Source organism: Callithrix jacchus, chromosome 12 (assembly GCF_049354715.1).
Source record: "Callithrix jacchus isolate 240 chromosome 12, calJac240_pri, whole genome shotgun sequence".
Classification (NCBI taxonomy): domain Eukaryota; kingdom Metazoa; phylum Chordata; class Mammalia; order Primates; family Cebidae; genus Callithrix; species Callithrix jacchus.
Window position 1 is genome coordinate 51792271 of NC_133513.1, and position 16118 is coordinate 51808388.

The 16118-nt window shown below is 50.8% G+C and overlaps 1 protein-coding gene across 1 annotated transcript in view; it reads right to left on the reverse strand.

Moving 5' to 3' along the window:
- The window catches only part of LOC118146292 (uncharacterized), a 328556-nt gene that overhangs the window by 50788 nt on the left and 261650 nt on the right, over positions 1-16118 (reverse strand). The window contains exon 1 of the mRNA XM_078343994.1: positions 14951-15153. Within this exon, the coding sequence (XP_078200120.1) occupies positions 14951-15012 (62 nt within the window). The 5' untranslated portion in view covers positions 15013-15153. Of the gene's footprint in view, positions 1-14950 lie in introns of the transcript that reaches the window.

A 16118-nucleotide genomic window follows, 5' to 3' on the forward strand; every position in this document is an offset into this window, starting at 1 on the left:
AAGCCCCAGCCCTCAGGTTCTCACCATCCCACTGGCAATCAGCAGCTTCTCATATTGCAGACATGGTGAGTCCAACAAGAATTTTGGTCTTTTTTTAAAAAAAAAAAAGATTGATTTTGATGTTTTGAGGCTTCGTGAAACCAGCAATTTTAATCAATTTTTCAAAATTGCTAATTTCATCCATCCAAGGAACTCACACACAAACAGAAGGGCTGATTGAAATGTAAATGGCGGCTGGCGTGTTAGCTGCAGGCACAGGCTGGGTATTTTCACATGCAAGTCTGGAACTGTGTCCCGGCCTGCCAGCAAGAGGAAGCAATCTCCCCGAGACACTCGAAGGCATTAAGAATTCAGGCAGCCAAAATGAGAAGCAACAACAAGAAATGATAAAACAAAGACAGATCATTATTAGCACCAACATAATGTGTTCTAGTGTCCTCAGATCTCATTTAGAGCCCAGTCCGTTGTCTACTGAAACTGTAATTAGGCTGATAGGAACCAGAGGATTAAAGTAACTTTGTCCCCCAGTTGTGGGGATTTCAAATGAGCGAGATGGGGAGGAGATAAGCCTGAGAAAGATTTTAATATTCTGAGCCGCAGCTCCTGGGACAGCACAGGCTGACAAACAATGGCTGGTTCCCGCTGAGACAGCCTGGGGAGGGATGTGACATCACTGCCTGCCCCTCCTCCAGGATGGGGAAGGTGAGGCTGCCCAGCTCCCCAGCCAGACCCGGGGCACTGGCACCAGCACCATTGTCCTTGATGCCCCCCGCTCCTTGACCCCTCACTGATTCATCCCTCCTCTCACTTCCCACACCCCCTTTTGGGACAGTTCCAACATACCATTCTTGCCCCCATTGTTGCAAGGACCTCCTGACTGACCTGGAAGCGCCAGGAAGGCAGTAGCTCCCCTGTGTCTCCCTTGCTTCAGCCTCTGATGCTTTTGTTTAAATGCTGGTTTCCTCACCTCCATCAGGCCACCGGGTGACCTTTGCAACTGCTCATTTGATCTTGTCTCTTCTCTCTTTAAACCCATCCCAGGACCCCTACCCCATCCAGAGAATAAAGACAGACCCTTGGCAAGGCATTGAAGGCTCTTCCTCACCTGTCCCCATGCTGCCTCTCTGGTCCCTCTTGTCTCAGGCTCTGGTTGTACAGGACCCTTTGTCCACCCTAAAAATGCTGCAGGCTTTGCCCGCTGGCTGGTGCCCATGCTGTCCTCTGGCCTGGAACACCGTACCACACTTCTTTATTTGGCAACATTCTAAGTGGCCTTCACAGTCTTCCATACTCCCTTCTTGGCAAAGTCTTGGCTGGATCCCCTGCAAGAAGGAGTCCATTATTCCTTCTTCAGGGCCTTTAGAGGACCCTGTTTAGATACGTGTCCTATTAGCCCTACTCCAAGCTCTGCCCCTCCATGTTGGTGACCACACAGTGACCTTCCACTTGACTATAAGCTCTACAAGGGAAGGGACTAGACTGGGTTCACCCTGACATTAGTGAGACCCAGTGCTCAGTTAGAAACACAGCATTAAAATTTATGCCAACACCAACCAGCTGGACATGTTTTTTGGGACTCCAGGGGCAGGCAGCCTGGGGACTCTTACTGCCTCTATCTGCTTTTTTTAGAAATATTACAAACCTGGACAGGTTTTCTTGTGTGAGTGCATAGCAGAGAGAGACTGTGTGTGTATGTGTATGCATGTGTGTGCATGTGTGTGCATGCCTGCAGTGGGTGTACACCCATGAGCACAGCAAATCCCAATGAGCTGGGAGAAGGGGAGCTCTCATGTCTTGGTTAGGTGTTGATAGAAGGCAGGGAAGAGCGGTCCCGTCACCTGGAACTAGAGGAGCAGATCAGCCTCCAAATTTCCCACAATCCCTGTACAAAATTTAATATTGCCTTGTCAAGTCCCTCATACTCCAAATCCTCAAAGCCTTAAGAGCTACTTGGAAGATGGCAGAAGAGCAGCATCCGACAGTCATTCCCCCAGGGTCCACTGGGGAATGGGGAAGTTAGGGAGGTGGGAACTTAGAACTTGTTCTAAGCACTGGGTCCTTAGTTTCCAGCTGAGGACCACTGGCCTCAGCTCACCTGTGCCTCAGTTTCCCCACCTGTGAAAAAGGAAGAATCTTTCATGGCAACAGCATGTGCAGCTCTGACAGTGTGACCCTTATGAATGTCCCTTCAGGTTGTCACTGCCACATTTCCCACACTTAAGCCAGCCGGGCATGGCTTGCCCTTGGAATAGGCTCTTGACTGATAATGAGGAATTCAGCCTTGAGGGGGCCCACCCAGGACTTGGCTGAACAGCTTCCCATCCCTGAATCGGATGATATGATTCCCACAGAGGCTGTGGGAAGGGGCTATAAGCTCTACAAGGGAAGGGAGTTTTATCCCCACTTGACGCATGTGGAAACTGAAATCTGGAAGGGTAAAATGCAGAGCAGTTAATCCCAGAGAGATCCTCAGTAGGCCCCCTGCCACCTCCAATCTGCCCTCTTTTGCTTTTGTTTTTCTTCATAAAAAGCTCGTCGTCTTTGAGAGTTGTGGGAGATGACAGAAAGCAGGAAGAACTGCTGGCCCGCTTTCCTGTTCTCTCTTGGGAAAGACAGAATTTCTTTGCTCAGAGAAAGAGCTGTGCAAATGTGAGTCTTCTCGCTATGTGCACTAGCTTGTGTGTGTGTGTGTTTGCATGTCCACCTGAGGGGCAGTGTGTGTGTGTGTGTGTGTGTTTGCATGTCCACCTGAGGGGCAGTGTGTGTGTGTGTGTGTGTGTGTGTGTGTCGGCAATTTGATGTGGGCTGTGTCCATTAAGCAAGCAGTCCTGTGGGTATGTGGGTGTGAGGACACAAGCAGGTGTGTGTGGGTATGTCACATGTGAGTGTCATGACTGTCTGTTCATACATGTCAGTGAGGATGCATGTAGATAGGTGTGTGGACTTTTAAGAGTATATCCATGTAGATATATGTGTGTTCGTTGTGTGTGTTGCCTGCATACATTGTGTTTGCGATTGGAGAGAGAAAGAAGCCACAAACTACACATCCTTCCTAGGATGAAAACCATAGCCTGATCCCAACCTCAAGAGTTGATGTTTGCCCCCCAGACCTGTGCCATATAAAATCATCCTCATTTAGGATGATTATAACCCCCGAACTTCAGACAAGTCACTTGCAGATCATGTCACATGCTGTTTCCCATGTCCTGAATGGGTTCATTGGTTTCAAAGCACCAAGGAAACTGCTGTGAGTTCCTCTGAGTTCTAGTGGAGTTAGATTTGCTTGGAGTCAGGCCGACTTCAAGGCAGCTTCTTGGTCTGTAACTGGATGGATGGTGTCTACACAGCAAGGCTGTGGTGAGGATGCAGGGAGGTGGCAGATGCATGAGGCCCAAAGTCAATGTCTGGCGCATGGTAGGTGTTCAGCCCCTGTCCCCAGCGTTTCATCCCACATGACAGCCGAGGGGACTGGGCTTCGGCTGCCAGATGCTATTCACACTGGCTTCCCTGGTGCTGGACCAAACAGACTTTGGCAGGGTTGGCCAGGCCCCACCTCCCCTACCAGCGGCCCCCATCATCCATGCCCCATTAGTTGCACAGTGCCCCAAAGTACAACAGAAATGTTTCCTACACCGTTTCCTCTGCTAAATGCTTCCATGACAGCTTTTTGGCAGGAGGAGAGCACCAAGGTTAACACATGTTAGGAACATGTGCTGCAGGCATCCCACCTCAGCAGGGAGGCAAGAGGGGGCCTCACCTCATTGCGGCCTTTCCTGTTCCCGCAGCCCATGCTGCTGACTTCCTAGGTGTCCCCTCAGCTTCTCCAGGGAAGCCACTGAGGAATCTCAGCCCAGACACATCTAGATGGGCATCTCTCTGTTCAGACCACCTCACATGGCATCCCTGCCCACTGACTGTTGGCCTCAGCTAACACCCTGATGGCAGGGACTTGCCACTGCTGGGATGTCACTAGCCATTCAACACTCTCCATGAGCCAGGCTCCAAGTAGGCCCTGGGAATAATTGTGAAAAAGACCTAGCTGCACCCCTGAAGGCCTGACAAATTCCAACTCATATCATGGTGAGGCAAGGGACTGCCTGTCCCCCTCATAGTTTAAGCTCTGGTTTACCAGTCTGTCCAGTCCAAGAAAAGGCAATGATTGGATCATGTGGCAGGCCACAGTCTGTGGCTCTGCAGCCCTACAAAGCACCTCTCTTTATTGTATCACTGTTTTACCCTCTTTACTTCCAAAATCCAGGAGCATCACACCTACACTGCCACAGCAGTGTTGGCCCCAGAAGCCCCTGTCTCCTGGGAAACAGGCTGGCCTCCCTAGAAGGGCAGTGATGGGGGCTCCAGTTCTTCTGGAGCTCTGATATCATTTGGTCACTTTGCAGATATGAAACTTGTGGCTCTGAGAGGGCACATGATTATTCCAGAGCCAATGGCTAAAGGGATCTCAGTCCTGATTTTGAATCTAAGTCAGTGTGCTACAGCAATCCAGGATTTGGTCAATGAAATCTGGATGGACAGTGGCCTATCCAGGAGGTCAAGTTCAAGAGTAATTTTCACTGAGCATGCTTCTGAGAACACCCTCTTAAGCTGTTCCATTTAGGAATTCCATAACCATTAGCATCCCACGAAATTTACCATTTAGATGAAAAAGCCCACTGAATCCATACTGGGCAACTAGTCCGTGCTCAGAGCTGCCAGGCAGAGAACAGCAGAGGTGGAGAGAACAAACAAGATGTTGTATTAATGTTGAGCAATGCTAGCTGCTGCAGCAGAAAACGTCCCAAATCTCGGAGACTTAAGATGATGGAGTTTGTTTCTTGCTCATATTACGTGTCCGATGTAGGGCAGTGGAAAGCTCTGATCCACACAGTCATTCAGGGAACCAGGTTGATAAAGGCTCTATCATCTTATAACTGCAGGATTTGGATCACATGGTACCTGTGGTTACTGTGGCAGGGAAGAAAGGAATGGAGAAGGACTTCTGTCAGCTCTTAACTGACTAAGTCAGGAAGTGACACATGCCATTTATGCTCACAGCTTACAGTCACATGCCCCATCTTTCAGCAAGAAAGGCTGGAAACACAGGAACATACATGAGAGGTTTAATGAGTACTCACTGCTTCTGGAATAGACTTTTGGTCCCAGTCCTCCAGGGATGTACAAATTGGCTGAAGAGAATACAGAGTCCCACCAGGGAAGAGAAACTGGTCTGTGTGGGGTTTGTGCAACACTGGTGAGCAGAGGTGGAGGTCAGAGGAGGGAGAAGTCAGTGAGGAACGTAAAGATATTAATAATAGGGAAAACTGCCTGTAGGAGGTCATCCTAGAAAGAGTATTCTCCAACACCAAAGTGGGGACAGATAGAACCGGTTTGACTAGTCTCCGAAGAAGGAAGATGCAGGCCAAGAAGGCGGAGACTTTGGCCAGTTCCATGGGGCCAGAGAATGAGGCCCTTGGAAGACAAGCCTGGGAAGTCAGATTGGGAGGGGTGGGCAGTTAGGATGAAGCAGGCAATCAGAAAAGGTAAGGCCTGTGGCGTTCCCAGGACAGGCTGGGAAGGATCAGAAGTAGGGACATATTGAGGGGCTCTTCTGGGAATCATGAAGAAAGAAGAGGAAGACAGAGGGGATGCCACTGATCTGGTTAGACGGGAGAGACATCTCAGAGGGAGCCACAAGTCTTCAGAACAGTCACTCAGCTTGTGAGAAAATGCATCTGAGCCCATAAAATTTTGACCTCCATTCCACATAAGTTTCTGGAAAAGCTGCAGCATTAAACCCAACAAGAGTATCTGTCTAACAACTGCCCTAAAAATTAGATGATTTGATTTCAGAAGGCAAGGTCCTTCTTGAAGTTAAATTCTTGGCTCTACTTTGAAATCCTCTCAAGCAGGTTTGAACAGCTGGCTCATCCTTAATGGATGAACTCAGGCACTCCCTTCCCCTCCCAGACACTTGAGAGATGTAAGGACACACAACATCTCCCTTTTGATAGCACATCTCTCCCATGGACAGAGGAACAGATTGTGCTAGGCCTGAGGGTTGGGGGGAATGCCTGCAGATCTGGATTCCAGAAGGCAGGAGGGAGCAGGCCCATCTCCTCTGCAGAGGGTCCTCTTGCATCTGTGTGGCTTCTGCTTTGGTGCCAATGATCCTCTTATGCCAAGCCCTGGACCGTGTCCTGAGGAATGTGGGAAAGTGGAGGGAAGGGTCCTAATGTCATGACCAGCAATGCACTGGCAAATATTTGCTTGGAAGGTCCATGGTGTGGACTTCAATGGTCCAATTGGTTGATTAACATCATATGCTTGGCCCCATGGGGTAAAATTCCAGCTGACAAGTGGGTTCATGGGATTTAGTGGAAGGCCACATTTTCCAGCAGTTAAACTCGTTCACCAATGGAGTGAATAGGAAAAGGACTTAAACTTATTCACTTTTAGGAAAAGGACTGGCGTCTCCTTCACTGGAAAGCCCAGACAACCATCAGTTACTCAGATGGCATAAAGAGGGGACAGGACCACATCTAAAGCCTTGGTAGTTCTGACTCACTAAGTTACTTGTTTATAATCCTGGTTACCAGACAAATCTGCACTCCATAGTAAAGTAACCAATCCATCTGGGTTTGCCCAGGACATTCCCAGTTTTAGCACTGAAAGTTCCCTCTCCCAGGAAATCCCTCAGTCCCCAGCACACAGAGACAACTGGTCACCCTACTTTGTAGGTCCCATAGGTGACAACCTCAAAACTCACCATGTGTCATTACTATTTGTTATAAATACCAGGTTTTGTTAAAAAAAAAAAAATAGACTCAAACTTCTGGAAGATTTTTTAAAAACTAAGAGTGGATTCAAGGCTGCCCACATATGAACCTTACTCTGAGCTACATCTTAATATGCCTTTTAGTGAGGGACAGAAAGGGGCAAAACAGCAGGCCAGGAGCGGCATTCCCAGCAGCTGTAATGAGCAGCCTGTGCTGATGAGCCAAGGGTGCATTACTGCAGAGTTACCACCTCAACGTACATTTCGTCTTAATAAGGTGGGAAGTGCCACCCATGAAGGATCCTTACCCAAGGAATAGAGCCTGCACCCAAGCCTCTGGACCTAACACTTGGTGTAAGGAAATACCAGGATAGAGGAAAGAGCCCAACACCACCACAAGAAGGACGCCAGCCACATCCCAAATGCAGGGTGCCCCATGGAACAATTGACCCAAACGCTTCGCCAAGTCAACAGTATGAGAAATAAAGACGGTCAGGGGAGGCTGCTCTGTTCAGAGCTATGAAAACCAACTATGGAGACAGGGCTGAGTCTGGACTTGGTTCAAAGTAACTGGGGTGGGGGATTGGCATTTTTTCTGGAATAGCAGGAATATTTGATTATGGACCATGCATTTGAGTACTCTACTCAATCTTCTCTGAATTAAGAGATTTTTTTTCCAGCCTAGCTGGTGGGAAGAGTAACTATTTCCACCCCTGTAGGTGCTCCATGCTGTCCCCTCAAACCCTTTTAGAGGATTTTTTTTCCTGGTCTCAGATAATTTCCTCACATGTATGTGTTGACCAGAACTCTGCTGAATACTTGGAGGAGTCTCTGCAGCTCTCTAGGTGTGTGTGTGTGGGGGGGGGGGAGTCTCTGCAGCTCTCTAGGGGTGTGTGTGTGTGTGTGTGTGTGTGTGTGTATGTGTCTTGTCTCCAGTACTCTGTCCTGTGTACCATCCTGTGAACTCTTGCCACCTGGGTGTCCTTTCACTCTCAGCTCCATCTCATCAAATCAGGAAGTCCACCTCCCTGTGCTGCAGCCTGGGAACTCTCTCTCCAGGGAGGTGCCTGGGACCATTCCAGAACTCACCTCCTTGTTTCCCATCTCTGAGAAATCACAGTACTTCACTTCCTGAGGCCCACTGCCTTGAAAACTGTGGCTTCACAGATTTTGTCTATTTGTTGCTGTTGCTCACATTGTTGCTGCTATTCCAGGCAGTAGGCTGGAGACAGTTCTTGTGATCCCACTTTGGCCAAAAGTGAAGTCCTTCCCATGGTTTCATCAGGTGGACAATGCAGGAATGATGGTGTTGCCTTCAAATAGACTAGGACCTGGCGCTCTGAGAATGGAGCAGCCTGACCGTGCAATTAGCCCCAGGCTCCCATTTCAGGGCCCTTTCTGCTGTCGAAGTCTCCTCAGGTAGGTTCCTAGGCAAGCATCATGTTCGGCAGGGGGGCTCCTCCCTGCTGGGAGGAGGCACGTTCTAGCACTTCCCACTAGGGTCTAAAGAGCTGGCACTTGCCTGTGCTATTTGTGAGTTTCCATCAGCATTTTTTCCCCTGTTATCAACACTAAATAAAATAAACATTTGTCTGACTTGGGGTTTTTGGCTTTCACGGACTGTTTCCCATCTGTCTCTTTCCTCCTTCCCCCTGCCCTATTCCCTGATTCTCATTCTCACCTCCTGCCTTCCCTCCACACTGCAGCGCCATTCCCACTCAGCCCCAACACACACGTGTACATGCGCACACAAGCTGGACTGTGTTCTTTGTTTCAGGAAGCACTTGTAGTCTCTTTCCTGTCTTTTCACTTCTTTTTTTGTCCTTCTGTCCCATACCGTGCTCTTTTCTGAGTATCTTCGTATTCTGGCATCAAGCATGAGAATTCTAATGCCAACTCTGCTCTTGCTGTGTGACCTTGGACAAGGCACAAAAAAACCCTCTAAGCTTTTATTTTCGCTGAGTCGTAAATCCCCATTAGGTATTGAGGACATGGGACTAGAGATTTGTCCTGGAACCACTTCCTGCTGACCAGCAGAGGCGGCGTGGTGTGAGGCAAACCTGGTCTGGAAGTCTGAGTTCCAACCCCAGCATGGCTGCTCCCTACCGTGTGGCCCTGCACAGGTCACTAGACCTCTCTGAGCCTCCTGTTTCTAATCTGTAAAAGGGAGACCATTGTTCCTGCTAGCATTAGAGGATGGGACCAAAAGCTCTCTGCCTTCCTCTCTGGGAAAGAATATTTATGGGGTCTTAGCTGCAGGTAGAGACTCGTGACGTGAACAATCCCCATCAAGTGCGCTCAGGAAAGGGAGCGTCCCTCTGGGGACATAGCCCCTGGCCTAACACCTTCCCATGACCTGGCTCACATCATCTACTGGCCCAATCTGCCTGGCTTGAAGAACAATATAAACCCACCTTTCATAGCTACATAATTATTCTATCTTTCTAAATCATAGAGGTGGCTCATGTTTACTTTAGAAAATTGAAAAGATACAGTAGAGTATATTAAGGACAATTAAAAGTAGTCCATAATCCCTTCATCCAGAGAAAACCAATAAACTTTGGTTAATTTTCTTTCTTTCAGTTTATATACATTAATACACATAAGTACACATATTTTGAAATTATATACAGGAAGGATAACATGTGGTGGTGAGATTTTCATAAGCCACATAGGCATGTATACAAAATATACAATTTTCATTATTTTTCTATCACTGAACTTCATATCCCTCTTGAGCCTCATTCTCCCTGAAAGCAGAAATTCCACTCTAGTCAATCCTGGATAAATTCAGCCACTTCGCCGGGCGCGGTGGCTCACACCCATAATCCCAGCACTTTGGGAGGCCAAGGCGGGTGGATCACAAGGTCAAGAGATCAAGACCATCCTGGTCAACATGGTGAAACCTTTCTCTACTAAAAATACAAAAATTAGCTGGGCATGGTAGCGGATGCCTATAATCCCAGCTACTCAGGAGGCTGAGGCAGGAGAATTGCTTGAACCCAGGAGGCAGAGGTTGTGGTGAGCCGAGATCGCACCATTGCACTCCAGCCTGGGTAACAAGAGCGAAACTCTGTCTAAAAAAAAAAAAAAAAAATTCAGCCACTTCAAGGTTTTTCTTTGGTAAATGCAGATTACAACTCAGTCAACTGAGAATTTTTCTCCCTCCATCTGGTCTTTCCTGAAAGGCTGGTCTAAGTTGCCGGCGAGGATGGGGTGGGGGGCTTTGGGCAGGGATAGAGAGATGGTATCTGGTCAGCTGTTCTGCCCTGGCACTCAGCTGTGGTCATTGTGGAACTGTCCTCAGCCTTGCTGACCCAGGCCCCTCAGTCCACCCTGTGTCACTCTGAAGCATCCCTTCCTCACAGCGACAAGACCCCTGCATGGGCCACCACCTCCTCATGTGACCTCTCCATGAATACTCTCTCTGTTTAAGGAACCAGAGAATTGAGCTGCCTCAGGTGTCACACGGGGTTGTGGGAGGGCTTAAGGAGCTGAGATGGGCAGAATAAGGTAAATACACTGGTGACTACCTTACATAGCCCATGTACTGGTACATCTACCTTTCCGTGGAGCTCCTTCTCCCTATTTACTGATTATCGTAACAAACACTTACTTAGCTGTTACTAGAGGACACATACTGTTCTAGGCGCTCTGTGTGTAATAACTCACTTTGTCCTCCCAATAACCCTGTCAGGTATCAAGATTACCACCTTACAGAAGGGGAGATTGAGGCCCAGAGAGCTTAGGCATCTCACCCCAAATGACAGAACCAGGATGCTCGAAAGAGCAGAACTCAGTGCCCACACTCCAGCCATGACCTCCAGGCCTCCCCAGTCTCCATGCCCTGCCTCCACAGACACATGCACAAGTGCACATGCATGCACACACCACGTTTCACACCCTGTTTTTTCATTTAAGATATAGCACCAGAGCAGTTGTTCTCAAATTAGGATGCTAGTGAGGCCCCTGAGAAGGGTTAGAGTCACAAAGATTCACTTATTTCCCCCTTCTTTGGCCAACCAATACGAAGCACCCACTTGCTGCTGGGGGCTGATGGTATGGAGCAATTAGGCATGATCCCCACCCAGGCAAATCTGTGCCTCTGAAGGGGTATCCGGGCATGGAGACAAATGAGGCCTCCCTGGTGAAATGGGGTGGGATGGTCATCGGGCCTCTCTCACAAGGCTGGGGTGCAGATGAGATTAGATAAAGCGTGTAAGTGCTCAGCTATGAGACTGAGTGTGGCACTGGATAAATATCAGCTATTAACAGTATTTTAAAATGTCACCACTCCAAGAGTCAGAGCAAAGGAGAGAGCTCATGCTTACCTGAGCAGGCCGGATAGAGAGGTTGCAAAAGGGGACATTGTGGAAGCCAGCACTGGACAGCAGATGCTCCCGGACAAGGGAGCTGAGTGAGGCCAGCCTGGAGAGCCCTCAGCAATTAAAATGCAAATGTTCCCCAAAGGGTGGCCTGTCAGAGAATCCAAGAAAATCCTTAAGGGCACATAGCATCTTCCCCGCTCTCCTCCTGAGACACTGAAGGGAAAGGGATTTGGGTCTCCGGGTTCCTGGACCCATCGCATTGCCTCCACTCTGGGATCCTCCATGTTTTCCTTCATCCATGTAATCCACAAACATTTTGGGAAATTGTGAAAACTAATGGGCTGTGAAATCTGCCCTCCAGGATCTCATGATCTGGAGAAGGCAAATGGCCCCAGAAGCCTCTCTCATGGTGCTCCCTTTGGTCACCCTTTGGGGAACTTCCTGCCCGCTGGCCTAGGATGCTGAGGGAGCCCAGGGCAAGGGAGAAGTCCCTTCCTTACATATGTGCTCCAACGTGGCCTGACTGGGGAAGCTGCTGGGACCAAGTCACAGAGGAAGGAAGGCAGGGACTGAAATGGAGATCAGTCTGGAGCAGGGAAAGGGCAGTGAGGACCAATGTGGAGAGCCAAGAAAGCCACGTGGAGAGCCAAGAAAGCCACAAAGCCATGCAATGTGGACAGCCAAGAGTTGTCCCATCAAATTTTCAAGCAAGAACATGATCAGGTAGTCATGGGTATTGGAGAGAGCTCTGCCAGGAGGGGGGTTTTCAAGAACAGTGGATAGGCACCAAGGACTGCCACCTCCCCCACCTTCTAGGCCCCAGGTATCTACAGATGACACTGCTCATCTGTAGATGAGCTGAGGACTGAGACCCTGACCCCCACAAGGACCTCCAGCTGGGTAGCACACAGGGCCCTTGTTCCTCATTACACAGCCCCTTATGTCCCTGCCAACTCTTCTGAAACACCCTGCCCCTGGTACCTGGACCCTATTTGTGGGCACCCTGGCTAGTATATACCCACCTGGCATCTACACAGGTAGCACCTACACTGAGCTCAGCCAGCTCCACCTCGGTAAGATGCACTGCACTCCCAGGGAGGCAGGAAGTGGAGGGAGCAGGGTTATAACGAAGCATGCATGAGGCTGAGGCTGCTACAGACCAGAAGAGCTAGGACCCCCACCTGTGCTGTTACGGTGGGCACTGCATTCTGGAGCCTGCCTGCCTGGCTTCAAACCTGACTCAGCCACACATGACTGAGAGGCTGGCAAGTTCTCAACCTCATGGCACCTCTATTGTCTCAGTGTTAACTAACAATCACAGTCCCCACCTTGCAGGGATGTGGAGTGACTTTCACAGGAGATAGGACTTGTAGAGCACAGGCCTGGTGGGGTCTCTGCGCTGAGCCTCCATCCCTGTGCAGCATGAGCGTGGACAGTGCACATGGGCGTGCCTCCTAAAAGCTGATGCTTTCACGCAGGTTCCCTAGAGGTGGCTAAGGGGCATTGGTGTGAGTTCCAGGCCCAGCCAACAAAGCTGGGAGTACTGGTCTCCCGTGTGGATTAGGGGGTGCTAACCATGTTCTTGTTTTGCAGCCAGGGCCATGCAGACAGAGGCTGCTTGCTGGGTCCCTTTGGGCCTCCATGAAGTCAGTCTTCCCGCTGCTGAGAAGTGCTTGACACAGAATGCCTGGAGTCCCGCCAGACGCTCAGACGGCCTGCTTGGCACCAGCCCCTGGGAAAGAAAGCTGCAGAGTGCAGACAGTTCCCAGAAACCAGAGACCCCGGGCTTCTGATAAGGCCAGGCTGCTTTCCCGAGCCTGCCAGCCAGCCCCAAAACACACACAGGCAGGGGAGAGGGCACTGTTTATGGCACGTCCCGGCCAAGAGAGGCCATTTCAGAGCCCCTGAGAACTGAGCCCTCGGGCATCGGCATCCAGGAGGCACAGGCCAGATCCCTGCCTTCCCCCAGTAGCTTGGGGCTGTGCAGGGCTCTGGAGCATTGGCCAAGACTCACCCAGGGCAAGGGGGCTCCACGGCAAGGGAGCAGGGGGTGCTGTCCCTGCCTGACCACAGAGCCAGTTCTCACCCCATGTCTTTGTCCTCAGAGCAACTGCTTGAAGAAAGCTGGACATGATCAGCATCCCTGTGTGACACCCGAGGAGACAGAGGCTCAGAGAAGGAGGGCAAATTGCTCAAGGTCACAGTCAATAACAAGCCAGACTAATAGCTGGCCTCCAGCTTCACCCCTCAGCACCTTGTTCCTTCTCTCGTGGCCAGCCCTTCTAGTCCTCCTGACCTGATGTTAACGCCACCGAGAGCTTTATGTGATTAGCTGAGAGGAGCGGGATGAGCACCTGAAAGGGACAAAGAGGACATGAGTTCCGATCCTGGTTATGCCACAGAGAAGCTGCACAGCCCTGGGCAAGTTTAACTCCCTCTCTGGTCTGTCTCTGTGACATAGGAATGATACCAGGCACCAACCACACTGACTGGGCTGTGGCAGAGTGCGGAAGCCCAGGTATGGACCAGTCCTGGCCACCATCACTTCCTCATGCTCAGTGTTCAGACACAGAACCAGCTGGGGATGAAGTCAAGCTCGACACTTCCTCTGCAGGCCCGGGTGAGCCCAGCCACCCACCTTTCTGTACATCAGTTTTGTTGCCTGCAAATGGTCTCAATGAAGCCCAGCAGGCAGCGTGTGTGCAACGCCCTCAGGAGGGGTAGCTGTTAGCATACATATTGCCCCATTTGAGATGGCTGAGTAATCACATTTGATATCTCCAGGTCATGAGTATAACCAACATCATATGGTACTGTGTTTGATATTTAAAAGGTTGTCCTAGGCCGGGCATGGTGGCTCACGCCTGTAATCCCAGCACTTTGGGAGACCAAGGTGGGTAGATCAAGAGGTCAAGAGATTGAGACCATCCTGGCCAACATGGTGAAACCCCATCTCTACTAAAAGTACAAAAATTAGCCAGGCACGGTGGCGGGTGCCTGTAGTCCCAGTTACTCAGGAGGCTGAGGCAAGAGAATCACTTGAACCCGGGAGGCGGAGGCTGCAGTGAGCTGAGATCGCACCACTGCACTCCAGCCTGGCAACAGAGTGAAATTCCGTCTAAAAAAAAAAAACAAAATAAAAATGGTTGTCCTAGGCTGAGGCCACCCCATACCCAGCCCTGAGCTAAGTGAGGTAAGCGAGGGAGCAGGCAAGGTAAACACAATCGTCCTCAGTTTCCACCACTTACAAAACTGAAGAGAGAAACCTTCACCACCAGAGATGACTGAGCAAGCCCTGTGACGAGGATCCCAGTGTCTCAGGGTACACGAGGAGGACCCAGGGGTACATCAGCTTCACACCCACAGGCAGAGGTATCCAGGGGTACCTTGACTTCACATCACAGAAAGGAGTTCCCAGGGGTACACTGACGCCACATCCACAAGATGGGGGACCCAGAGGTGCACCAGCTTCATGCCCACAGGAGAGGGCCTCAGGACTGCACTGACTTCACGCCAACAGTGGGGGAAGGCCCAGGGGTACACCAGCTTCACACCCACAGGCAGAGGTACCCAGGGTGCACCAACTTCACACCCACAGAGAGGGGGACCCAGTGGTGCACCAGCTTCACGCCCGCAGGGAGGGGAACCCCAGGTGGGAATGAACTGGCTTCATGAGCACTGCCTGATGGAAAGGGGAGTTCTTCAGAGAAGCTTCATAATGAGCTAAGCTAAAGGCAGAGAACCACCCAATCCCCCAAAGTCGAACAGGCAGGCCCAGTCAAGCCCCTCTCCCATCCCCCAGTGGCTCCAGCCCAGCTGGCAGCCACGGAAATAGGGCTGGAATGTTTACCGGCTGCAGGCCCTGGCGGGGAAGCCTGAGACTGACTGACTGCCTTGCCGCCCCCGCAACATCCAGCCAGGTGGGGTCGATCACAGATGCTGTGAAGAGGCCCAGCTGGGCCCTCCTCGTCTCCCTAGGTGGAAATCAGGCCTGTTATTGCCCTGGATCGTGTCTGGTATTTTGATACGTGAGAGATTTTGGGGGAGGAGAACAGAAGAGAGCCGGGCAGAGACTCTGCGAACCTGGGGGCGGTGGGTGGAGCTAGGCAGTTCATTGGTCCCTGGGTGTGTCAATCACCACTGCTCTGCAATGCTGAGCAGAGGAGCGGCAGAAAGGAGGGCAGGTGCCTAGGAGGCAACGTGAGAAAGAGACCTGCTTCTGGGAGCTGCCGGGAAGATCAGAAGGGATGCCGACAGGCTCTGGAGAGAGGGTGTGAGCAAATGCATGGCCCCTGTTCCTAGACCTGCCCAAAATGAAACGTTAATACAGAAGCCTTCCCCGACATGAGGGTAGCTTTGCCAGCCACGCCATCCCTGCTGTGAGGCATCCCCAGGACTGACCACCCTCCCTCTCCCAGGGGCTCCAGCCAGCAACCTAGGAGTCCTCTGACACCCTCCTCTCCCTCACCTGCCTGCCAGAGCCAACACTCCATCAAGCCCTGATGAGTTCTCCTATTCTCTGTCTTTGGATACCATCCACTTTCCCTGGCCCCACTGCCACCCTCCCAGCACACCCCACACCATCTCCTACCGGAACACAGCCCTCACTTTTCACCATCTTGGATTTTTTCCCCCGAGGCTTCTACAATCCGTCTCACTCCCCTATTCCACACTACAGGAGCTCCCCACCGCTCTTCCAATAAGGGCAGGGGTGGTATTGATTCTCCTCACTCCAGGGTCCAACAACACTTAGTACATTGCCCAGCATCCTAGGAGGCATTGCAAGAAAGAATTTTCTCAACCAGAATTTGTTAAGTGAATGACAGGAAAGCAGGAAAAGGGGAGAAAAGAGAGGAGTAAGGCCTCCTTGCCGAAGGGAAGTTAGACCACCAACCAGGAAGGTTGGTGAGCAACCGGGACAGCCCCAACAATTTGTTTCCCTCCTTTTACCCCAAGGGGTCAAAACCCTGCTGCACCAGGCTAGGCTTGTCCCTTCTCGGAGCCTGAGAACCAAGCAT